The 12,283-nt window shown below is 38.6% G+C and overlaps 1 protein-coding gene across 2 annotated transcripts in view; it reads right to left on the reverse strand.

Moving 5' to 3' along the window:
* Window positions 1-12,283, reverse strand: part of PCSK5 (proprotein convertase subtilisin/kexin type 5) — a 492,211-nt gene that overhangs the window by 290,857 nt on the left and 189,071 nt on the right. For both annotated transcript variants that reach the window (XM_064291217.1, XM_064291216.1), the window contains exons 6-7: window positions 10,018-10,106; window positions 5,966-6,138 (exon numbers count right to left, since the gene is read on the reverse strand). In XM_064291217.1, the coding sequence (XP_064147287.1) occupies window positions 5,966-6,138; window positions 10,018-10,106 (262 nt within the window). The remainder of the gene's footprint in view (window positions 1-5,965; window positions 6,139-10,017; window positions 10,107-12,283) is intronic.

Raw genomic sequence — 12,283 nt, forward strand, 5'->3', positions numbered from 1 at the left:
CCTTGGAAAAAACAGAGCAAATTGTCAGTTGTAACATGGTTTGCTGAACACAGTTTCTCTAATGCAATTTTGGCCCATTAATTCTAAAGGGGCTGCAAATCGGATCAATCTGATTTTGTTAAAGTCTTTGAAACAGTGCTGAATTCCTGTTGAGCCAAATGTGTTCTTATGGTAAACAAATAGGAAGTATTTTGAAATTCAATATTTTCTACTTTTTTTGATTAGCAAGCAGAAGGAACGGATGTAATCAATACTTGGCCTCCCCGAGCAATATTTATTTATTTCCTCTGTGAAAGTCTTTCTTGAGAGCAGTTAAGAATTACTGTGTTGAAGATTTCTCTAGGGAGTTCAACTCAAAGCCTTGGGTTTCTCTCCCTTCCCACCCCATCCTTGTGAAGATTTCTTGACGCTTCTGCTACCCAACCATTATCAACTTTCTCCTGGACCACTTCAACCTTCCACTCTTGCCTCCCCATTCCTCACACAACATACAGCCCATTTTCTATATAGCAGTGATCTTTTAAAAATATAAATCAGGTTGGGTTACTACCTGTTTAAAATCCTCCAATGGCTTTCTTTTACAATAAAACGCAAACAGCCACGGAGGTTTAGTAAGGTCTGCAGAGCTACCCCTGTCCACCTTTTAAACCTACTTCCTACAGCCTTCCTTCTGTTCACACTACTCCCAATGCCAAATTAACACTCAAACCAAACCAAAACAGCAAAAACCAAAAAACCCAAACCTGTTCCCTCTAGTTGATTTTGACTCATAATGACCTACAGGACAGAGTAGAACTGCCCCATAGCTGTTTCCAAGGAGCAGATAGTGGATTTGAACTGCTGACCTTTTGGTTAGCAGCCGTAGCGCTTAACCACTATGCCACCAGGGCTCCAAATAAGCACTATGTTCTGGAAATATACCAAGCTCATTCTCCACTCAGGGCTCTTTGCTCTTGCCTTTTTTTCTGCACAAAACATTCCTCCTCCAGTATTTTGCATGGCTGCTTCTTATCATATATGTCTTCACCCAAATGTCACCTCCTCAAAGAGGACTCTTAGTCCTTCCTAACTAAAGCAATCATTCAGTTTTATTTCTTTCATAACACTTATCCCTAGCTGAAATAGTCTAGACTGTTTCTATGCTTGTTTTCTGTCTGGTCACTAGCATATTGGGGCTGTTATGTGTTTTATGTGTTATGAATAAAACTTAGATCTCTTCTTTACTCCTTTATCTACAGTGTATAGGAAACGGGAACTCACTAATTTAATAGAAATAATAAATAAATTCCAATCCTTGCATTTTGTAGATGATTCATTTAAAACGCCACTAGGCCAGAGTGACTTTACATCACCACATAAGTTTTCAGTTAGCCAAGTGAAAAAAAAACAAAACCAACTGCCATCAAGTTGATTCCGACTCATAGCGACCCTATAGGACAGAGTAGAACTGCCCCATAGAGTTTCCAAGACTGCCTGGTGGGTTTCAACTGCAGACCTCTTGGTTAGCAGCCATGGCATTTAACCACTTCGCCACCAGGGTTCCCTAGCTAAGTAAAGCAATTATTTTATCAGTCATTCATTTCTTCATTCCTTCAACAACTCACTCATTTATTCAACGCTCATTTATTTCTTTACAGTGCTCTATAATCTAACTTTGTATAAAGGATTTATCTAATTTTTCAATATATTTGACAATATGTACATTATATAAAAATATATAATGGATATAAATTAGCATAATCTCAAAAACCAAACACAACCAAACCCATTGCGGTCGAGTCGATTCCAACACAGAGTAGAACTGCCCCATAGGGTTTCCAAAGAGCATCTGATGGATTCAAACTGCCGATCTTTTTGGTTAGCAGCTGTAGCTCTTAACCACTATATCAAATCTCAAAAGAAATAAAATTTACTGTCTCAAGTGCTGTCTGATAACAGAGTAGAGGGTGGAAAGGTTTTTTTAATTTCCTAGAAAAAACTATCTAATACACTACTTAATTCCCTAGAAAAATCTATCTAATATACTACTTAAAATATTAAATTATATAGTCACAGATATTTAGAGAAATATCCCTTGGGAAAATACGAATGAAATTTAAGACTACAAACTTGAATAACTGAATTTGTATATCCAGAGGTTATCTCAATGAAATTGAAGACGTGCTTTTAAGGGCAAGTAAAATTAAAGATATATATACAGAGAGAGAGAGAGAGAGAGAGAGAGAAAATGAAGTGACGCTGCAGAATTCAGAAAGTCTATGCTGACTTTCACCATATTATTTTTAATACAGCACAACAGGTAATTCAACGGAACCACCTAGAACTCAGCAGTGTGGAAATGATATAGGAGAAAAGGATAGGGGACTGAGGACAAAGGTAAACAGCTTTATTTTTGAAGGACATAAACTCTTCTCTGAAAACAGAAAGTAATGGAAATATAAAATATATTTATTGAGCACATACTAAGTTCCAGGTGCTATGCAATTGTTCTACATTATCTCATTCGGCACTCATACCTCTGTAAATAAGTACTACTATTGTCCCTACTTTAGAAGAGGAAATGGAAGCAGAGTGGTAATGCATATAGTCAGACAGCAGTAAATGTCAGATCCTGGACTCAACCCTAGCCGAACTGCAAAGCCTATGTGTACCAAACAGGTAAAAACACTATCCTGTTGATCTTTTCACATTCAAATGGGCCACCATTGCTTTTCCATATCTAGATGTGCAATGCTAGGAGCCAGAGAATAATGTGTCCTTTTTAAGAGCTATTTCTTTTGTTACTACCTTAACTCTAAAAAAATTAATGGGTTGTTTTAAAAAACTGAACTCCTTTTTTTCCAGAGTAAAACTTTGAAAGATCCTCAACGGAATGTTGCATAAATTATGGGATCCTCACACACTAAATTTTGAAACAAATAAAATGAATGAGTTCTGTCTTTACGGATGCCCTGGGAAGGATGCCCATGACACACTGTCAGGTGAAAACAGCAACATGCAGAGCCACAGGTATTGTATGATCCTGCTTGGTGTATTTACGTGCACAAGAGTATGAAAAGATGCAATCCATGCTCTGAACAATGGTTACCGAATTGAGTGGAGAAATGTATTATTAATTTTATCTTTACATATTTTTGTATATGATTTGTTACATCAAGCATGGGTTACTTTTGAAATGAATAATGAGTACAGAGTAAAATTTTTTCAAATTACTTATTTCTAAATATGATCCTCCTAAGTGTTTAAGTCCTTGAGTGGTGCAAATGGTTAACGCGAGTGGCTCCTCACAGAAAGGTTGGAGATTCAAGTCCACCCAGAGAAGCTGCGGAAGAAAGTCCTGGTTGTCTATTTCTTAAAAATCAGTGATGAAACCTCACGATGCACAGTTCTACTCTGATACACATGGGGTTGCCCTGAGTCGGAATTAACGGGACAGCAACTAGATACTGGTTATGTGTTCGAATAGTTTCCCAGATGATCTTCTTTCCAATCTTAACCCTTTTTTATTCTTCCTTCAAACAAAGCACCTCGTTTTTCATTTATTTTACCCACTTAGCTTCCAGTTAAGATTGCCACTGAAGAAAGGATTCCCCAGCAAAAAGAAATTTGAAAACCATTGGTTCATGAAACCGGATTCAATGACATGCCTGTGAATCTGCTACTAAAACCAGTTCGTGAATATAGGGTATTCTCTGTATACACATGTACACTCATGAGGCTGTGGGTTTTTTACATTAGTAAGAAATTCCAGATTATTCTTTACGATATTAAAAGCCACACACATACAATTTGAAATTAAATGTAAATGATGTTTGGTTTATTTAATGTGAATTATCATTTTATGGATGGCATATATAAAGAGAACACTATTTAGGAGACCAGGGCTTTAGTAACAGAATCACCAGATTATTTAAAATACATCCATTTACTGTTAGAGGACTTTGAAAGGAAAACTCTAGGCAATGATTTAAAACATTATCTTCTGGGTTAAGAGGGCTCTAATGTAGCTGCAAATTGACGGAGCAGGTTTGGTTAGGAAGTGTCTACAGTGCAAGTACATAAGCTTTCCCCTCTAGTCTATTTCAGAATAATCAGGGGGCTGCTTAGCTCAGTCTTCTGATTAAAACCCTAACACTGATCCCATGAAGGTGTGAGAGAATCATTATTTGTACTCCAGCTGCAATGCTATATTAATCAGCTGCATGCAATCCACTGTGCCAAATATATAACAACTCTGTGGTTAGCATAATTTGTAGTAAATTAAATTCGATTCAACAAACATTTATTGAGCACTCAGTAGGGTTCCTTGCACTGCATAGGTTTCGCAAAGCCCACAAAGACGGGTCACACACAGGCTCTACTTTCTAGGAACTTACAATTTAGTGGGGGAGATATACCCAGAACCAACTCTGCTATAAAGCACAAAATGATAAAGACTGTATGGAACACCAATAATGATATGAAGTAAAGCGAGCACTGGGCAGAGATTCCTTCTACTTAATTCTGGTTTGGCCAATGAGAAGGTTTCAGGGAAGAGGTAACAATTTAGCTGAGGCCTGAATGTCAAATTGGATGTGGCTACACAGTGGTAAAACTGGGGGTGGGATAGGGTGCCAGGTAAAACCAAAGACCAAACCTGTTGCGGTCGAGTCCATTCCAACTCATAGCGACCCTATAGGACAGAACAGAACTGCCCCACAGAGTTTCTAAGGAGTGTCTGGTGGATTCGAACCGTGGACCTTTTGATTAGCTGCTGTAGCTCTTAACTACTACGCCACCAGCGTTTCCAAGTAGAAAGAAGGAAATGGAAGTGAAGGCCAGATCGATGACAGCCTTAAATGAACATGATTAAATATATGCTTTATGTCACCCAAAGGTCAATAGATGATTAAGTCAGAAAAGAGCTGTTTTGGTAGAGGCCCCCTCTTCTCACGATTTTAAGTATGTAACGCCCTTATTGTTCATTAAATTTTACTGAATTATTTATACAATAATTTCTTACTGCATTATTATACTAGATTCTGTGGTTTGTTTTTTCGTGGGGGAGGATGGTCCGTAAGTTTGAAGTGAAATCAAAGGCAATGATGATAGGTTAAGCTGCCTGGTTCGGGAGACTGGAAGCCAGCATAAGAATAATATTCTCCTGGGACAGAGGTGAGACTGGGGAAAGGACTACAGGAGAGATGGCCAGGAGGGCAAGGTTGGATAATCTATCACCAACTGAGTGCCATTATCTCCACTTCTCAATCCCACAGCCCCAAGAATTTACTTCTCTAAATGCAATATTAATCAGTATATTTCCTTTGAACAAACCTGAGCATCCGAACATTCATCAGAGGAAACTCTCTAGCTCTTGAGTTTATCTGCCAAACAGAAAGAACTTAACCCAAACGTTTAAAACCTCTTTTTCTTGGTGGCATGGTGGTTAACAGTTAGGCTGCTAACCGAACGGTCTGCAGTTTTAATCCACCAGCCGTTCCATGGGAGAAAGATGTGATACTCTGCTTACATAAAGATTTACAACTTTGGACACCCCTGGGCAGTTCTACTGTTTCCTATAGGGTCGCAATGAGTTGGAATCAACTCAATGGCAATGGGTTTAGTTTGGTTTTGGTTTGGGTGATACAAACAATTTCCTTTTGGCTACTAACCAAAAGGACAGAACTTCAAGCCACCCAGCAGTACCACAGAAGAATGTCCTGGGATCTGCTTTCATAAACATTATAGCCAAGAAAACCCTATGGATCTCAGCTCTACTCCGTAACAAACGCGGTTGCCATGAGTTGGAATGGACTCAATGGCAATGTTGTTTTGTTTCGGTTTTCCTTTTACCGCTTCTCAGTATACAAGATCTATCCATTCCTCTAAGACTGGAGGACTGGAAATCCACAGACTCAGGAACGGCTTCATGTGAGAACTGTCACCTAGACACACAGCATAGGGCCTAGATGCTTTTAAAACCTACCATTCTAACGCCGTTTTCAAAAGCTTGCCGGGTGAGTGGAGCTGGTCCGTCCACCGTCTTGCCGTCATCATCCGGGCCCCAGCTTGCACTGTAAATGTGGACATGCTGGGGATTGAAGCTAACTGATTTTGCTTCAACCATGTCCGTGACATCTCCATCTAGCATTCGCACTCCTTCAAAACAGAAAGGGGAACAAGCTCGATTACTGAGGTTTTCCTACATGACACACAAACAGCCCATGACATCTTCCGGTTTCAGGATATTTTGGGGGAAAGCAAAAACTTTTATTATTTTAACGTTTAAGTGAATATATTTTCCCAGTAAAAGGAAAACACAGACCTTACTGAAGCCTTCTGGGGGAGAAAGGAAGTCACACTGCATGTAAAACAGCAAAACTTCTTTACATTTTTTGATGTATTGTCCTTTTTTTAAGGCTCCAATCCCCACAGCAGCTGCCATCCTCTCCCTTCTCCCTCTCTTAAGAGAATACTTGACAAAGAGAGCCTCAAGCAATCCATCTTCCCTAAATTTCTTTTCATTAGGTACCTTGTGTTCATAATTGGTATAAAACATTCTGACCTTTGCAGTCTTACAAAATTTGAAAAGCTGCCAAGTTAAAAAAAAAAAAGTTACGTTGGTCTAATTTCCTCCATATTTAATATTATCTCCTAATCTGTAAGAATGATGTGAACGCACTAGAGTACTTCTTTGCCAAGTTATTTATGAGTCAAATAATAAATGAGAATGCTTTCTGTGCTTGTAACACTTTAAATAATTCTCAAAGGGTCTTAGCACTGTTTAGTCATTAATCTTCATTTAAGTGTATTACTGTTAGACAGGAACTTATTATTAACCCTGTTTTGTAAAAACAGAAACTAAGATATTCAGAAATAAATTATTTGTCAAATGCCAGGCTCTCCTTTTTTCCTTTCATTTTGGAGACTTGCATGAGAAAATCCATGTCTGTTATGAATAGAGGAAAACAAAAAAACATCTCGCTGTGAAGAAAATATGCCTGTATTTTGTACTTACACTAAATACCATCATTGAGACATTGGAGTATTTTTAAATGATATCTTTACAGCCCAAATTTACTCCTAAGGATAAACTTGTTATCCAACAGGATTTTAAGTTTTTATCGGTTACCAATAAATGGGGATTAAATGATAAAACCCCAAATCAGGCAGCTTTAGATACTATGTGATTTGAGGTAGAAATTCTCACAGAAAATAAAAATAATCTTGAAGACTATTATATCACTTTTTAAAAAATGTTTAACTTTTAACTGTAAAAATTTCAAACATATAGAAAAATAGAATACTATAATGAGCACTGATATAGCCAGTATTCAACATTTGTTAACATTTTGCCACATTTTCTTCATCTTTTTAAACTACTTTGCAGACACTATGACACTTCATCCTTTAATATACTTTTTACCAAAAAGTGTGGAAATAAGGTCCTACTTTATCATCAAAGGAAACCCTGATGGCGCAGTGGTTAAGAGCTACAGCTTCTAATCAAAAGGTTGGCAGTTCAAATCCACCAGCTGCTCCTTGGAAATTCTATGGGGCAGTTCTACTCTGTCTTATAGGGTTGCTATGAGTCAGGATCGAATCGACAGCAATGGGTTTTCATCAAATACCCAGTCAACATTAAATTTCCCCCAAGCGTTCCTAAAGACATTGCATTTGGTTGTTATGCCTCTTGAGTGTCTTTCCCTCTAGACTTTTTGTGGATTTTTAAAGGAGATGTATGTTAACAAGTGATGCCGAGAATGAAGACAGTTGAACAAGCCCCTTTAGAAATTATGGAACAGAAACTGTATTACGAGGGCTTATCATTACTTTGTTCTGTGGAAGCAAAGGACCCAGCAGAATGTCCTGCATGTATTGGGCCCATTGTTGTTTTTTTTTTTAATTAGATTTGAATATTCAAAATTTATCTGCACATTTTGTACTGAAGAACCTTACACTACTTCATGTTCTTACTATTTAAAAGCATAAAATAGAACTATTCTACCTGCAAAGGGAGGTCTGAAATAAACCCTGTACCAGATAGCCCCCCAAATAATGTGACCAATATGTCTAAATGTCAACATACAGGAGTTATCTATACAACACCCTAATTCGGTTTCTGTTATTTACGTGAAATCCACAAATAAAATGCTTGATGAAATCATATAGAGAGGATAGCACTTCTGGCTGAAAACTCACACATAAGAATTTTGATTCTTCAAGTTTAAATCTGAAAGGCTGCTTCTTTTCCCTCATTTAATGCCAAGCCTTCATGCCTTGGGTTTGAAGGATTAAATGCATACTTCAGGAAGTTTTTGTTTTAGGGCATGAGAACACTTGCAAGTCATGGCCATATGTTCATTTTTTTCACCAAGGTACTGTTAAGCTGGGTCAGCAGTTTAGCTGTTAAGGTCACAAGTTCATCCCCTCATTCCCTCAAGGTCAGCGAGAGAGGGGTGGAGAGTAACGATGGGGATATGGGATGTGCAGCTGTGCACGTGACAGACAGTGTTTGGGACAGTGAGAGGGGCTGACTGGGTAGCTACCGTGGTCATCTCATTCTCTTGGGAAGACGGGTCTTCAGCACACTCGTCATTCTTCAGGGAAAAGTCTTTGTGTCCTTTCCTTTAGCTGCTCCACAAGCACCTCCCTGCTACATAGCAGATGTTGTCAGAGTATAGCTAATTGTTGGCTAACGAGCTGCCATACTCTATGAATTCAAGGTGAAATAAAGGAAAGACCCAAACCCCACTGCCACTGAGTTGATTCTGACTCATTGCAACCCTACAGGATGGAGTAGAACTGCCCCATAGAGTTTCCAAGGAGCACCTGGTGGATTTGAACTGTTGACCTTTTGGTTAGCAGCCATAGCTCTTAACCAGTACGCCACCAGGGTTTCCAAAGGAAAGAAAGAGGTAAAATATACTATGGACTGACATTCAAGGTAGTCTCAGAAAGCCTTGCCTTAGCACCATTATTAGATACCCCAAATATTTCACGTTACAGGGCTATATTTATATCTTTACCCTAGAAAGGATTGTCATTTTTATTCCTTACTTTCAACTCTATTTACCACTTGGAAACAAATAGTGCTCTGAAAATAAGGAGGTCAACCTGGTCCCAGGAATTTCATTCATCTTGTGATACCCTTTAGGAGACCCCGAGGGGATACCTCCAGGCCGCCATGATCTATACTATCTCTTACAGTGTTTTCTTCTCATTTGTGTATGACTTGTCACCAGGTTGTTGGTAACAAAGATTATTACAAATAGGACAGTTAGCATTTGCTTTTACTAATGCTTGGATTTACACCGCTTTGGCTGGATGCTTGTAGTAAATGTGTGTATGTTTGAGTGTGTGCGTATGTATGAATATGAATCTATAATCTGAAATTATTAATGTAATCTTTACATTATGGAATGGGAAACCCTGGTGGCATAGTGGTTAAGTGCGACGGCTGCTAACCAAAAGGTCAGCAGTTCAAATCCACCAGGTGCTCCTTGGGAGCTCTATGGGCAGTTCTACTCTGTCCTATAGGGTCGCTAGGAGTCACAATTGACTCGACAGCAGTGGGTTTTTTTTTACATTATGGGACTACAAAAGGAGATTTTACCATTTCACATTTTAACTGCAAGTAAAAGGAACTCTTTGTGAAGCCTAAGCAAAAGAGGGTTTTCTGCTTTGACAGAATTTCTTTCCACAGAGATGTTATTGCCTGGTGTTTATATCATTAGCTCTTCCTGACTCAAGCACCAATTGTATATCGATGTCATTGACCCTATTGTCACTATTAGACATTTCTTAATGCCTGTTTAAAGAAAGAAATGTCTATGCCTGCAACACTTTAGAGGTACCCTTTCAGAAGTCTTTGACTGTATTTAACAATACATGTTAACATTGGTCATTTTGCTGTCAGCAATAGTTGAACACCATTATGCAAACATATGCCTGCCTTCAGTTCAAAAGGTTTCTGAAAACCAGTTAGCATGAGAGCTCTTGGCTCATTTCTATATCCATGTAGTTTGTTTCCCATACCTCCGATCTTGGCGTTGAAAGCAATTCCAACTGTGCAATGAGAGTTGTTTGCAGCCGCTGCCACTTCTCCAGCACAGCGCGTCCCATGCCTGCAGGCAGAACACACACACTTTCTAAAGTAAGACACTCCATTCTCGCAAACCCAACACATCATTGCCACCTCTCAGACTTCAAAGTGGTGAAGAATGTACCAAGCTGTGGGTGTTTCTGGAACCTCCTACCCAAGTAGCATTTAGTCAGTCCAAGGCAAACTTTTAGCACTTAATTTCATTCTAATTTGGATTATCTTCTTGGTATGTTTATGAATGACATCTTGCTTGGCCAATCAGAAAATCCCCTTGAAGGCTAAAACCAAATCATATGTTTACTTCTATTCTCCAAAGTTGTACTCTCTAATATGGTAGCCACCAGCCATATGTGGGGTGTGGAGCACTTGAAATGTGGCTAGTGAGACCTCATCTGATTAATTTTAATTTAAAAACAAATACTCAAATCAACTATTGGAAAACTTAAGAATGTAAGGACGTGAATCTACTTTTGAACTTGTCAAATTAAATACAGACCAAATATTTCCAATGAAAACTTACCACCTAAAAAGGGATGTATTACAAGTGCAAAATACACACCGGGTTTCAAAGAATTGTATGAAAAAAAAGTAAAACATCTCATTATTAACTGTTTTATATCAATTACACGTTCAAATGTTTTACTTAACAAAATTCTATCAGAATTAATTTCCCGTTTCTTGTCACCTTTTCATCATTTATTTTTTTAAATGCAGCTGGTAGAAAATTGAAACTTTTTCTGAAACACATTCCCTGTTATTTCTTGCCATAATAACTTTGTTCCTGGATCAGAGAAATCTTATAGCTGAAAGGACTTCCAAGATCATCTTGAGCCAAGGATGGAAAAGAAGTTTCAAGTGCAAAGTACAAGCTGTTTAGAAACGGTCTCACACAACAGTATATTGAGAAGAATTCTAAGGTGTGACTGAATCCATAGAAAGTGCTGACTGATGACTAATGTCTGCCATGGGTGCAGAAGAGGGGCGTGACAACAGTCAGACTGCATTTATCATTGCCTATGAAGTCAATTCCCACCACCCCATTTTTAGAGATAAGGGTTGCCTAAGAGGCACTGAAAGGAGCCCTGGTTATACAGTAGTTGGCAGTCATCTGCTAACAGAAAGGTGGCCAGTTCAAATCCACCAGCTGCTCTGGGGGAGAAAAACGTGGAAGTCTGCTTCTGTAAAGATTTATAGCCTTAGAAACCCTATGAGACAGTTCTACCCTGCCCTACAAGGCCACTGTGAGTCAGAACCAACTTGACGGCAATGGGATTTGGTTCGGGTCTTCAACCTATTACCCGGACGGAGAAAGTCAAATATACCCTCTGTCTCTCTGTGTGTAGGCTGTGTGTGTTTGTTTTTCTATAGCTAACGTACTGAGGGTAGTGCCTCAGGGGTTCTGCTTTATGCACAAGTCTTCTCCTACCCCGTTGGGCCAAGGTTTTGTCTCCTGCTACTGTGGGCTTGTTAAAATCCAACTCCAGGGGCTATGGGATCAGTTGCTCACCCCTAGAAAATCCCTAAACAACAACAAAAAAAATCCCTAGCACCCATCTAATCTTATAGGTTTGATATTTCACATATTTTGTTAGACTCTCTGAAATTCTATTGATGTCCTACCAGTTCAGCGATGTACTAAAAAGCTTTAAAATATTTTCCCAGAAGTTTTAGATATGCTGTGCTGGGAGACATTTCTCTGAGTATCTACCCTACCATATTATCCTAAAACAGAAGAACGAGCTTGTTTGAACATGCCTTAAATATAATGGAGCCCTTCATATGTTGTACACATCATCAATGCATAGTGAATTCTCCTGAATGAAGATCAGAGTGACTATTCCCTTACAAACATGTTCTTGTAAAGATTTCTGGACATTGTGTTCCGTTATGATGTAGGAACCATTCTTGGAAGTCAGGGAAGTTATCTGAGCCAAACCCTCAATCTACCGCTGATATATGTGTTTTAAGTATCAGTTAAATAATATACTACAGCATACTGTAATCAAGGGTCCAAATTGGTAGCTCAACTATATTTACACAGCCCACTCTCTTCAGATGACAATGATCATTACCCCAAGAAAAGTACCAGTCATCTTTTTTATTTTTATACCTTAGTTGACTCAGTCTTCTGACATGGGTTTAAAACAGATCGTGGAAGAATAAATACCACCATGACCTGTCTGAAGTTCAAACATGTGA

The sequence above is a fragment of the Loxodonta africana genome, chromosome 9 (genome assembly GCF_030014295.1).
Source record: "Loxodonta africana isolate mLoxAfr1 chromosome 9, mLoxAfr1.hap2, whole genome shotgun sequence".
Classification (NCBI taxonomy): Eukaryota; Metazoa; Chordata; class Mammalia; order Proboscidea; family Elephantidae; genus Loxodonta; species Loxodonta africana.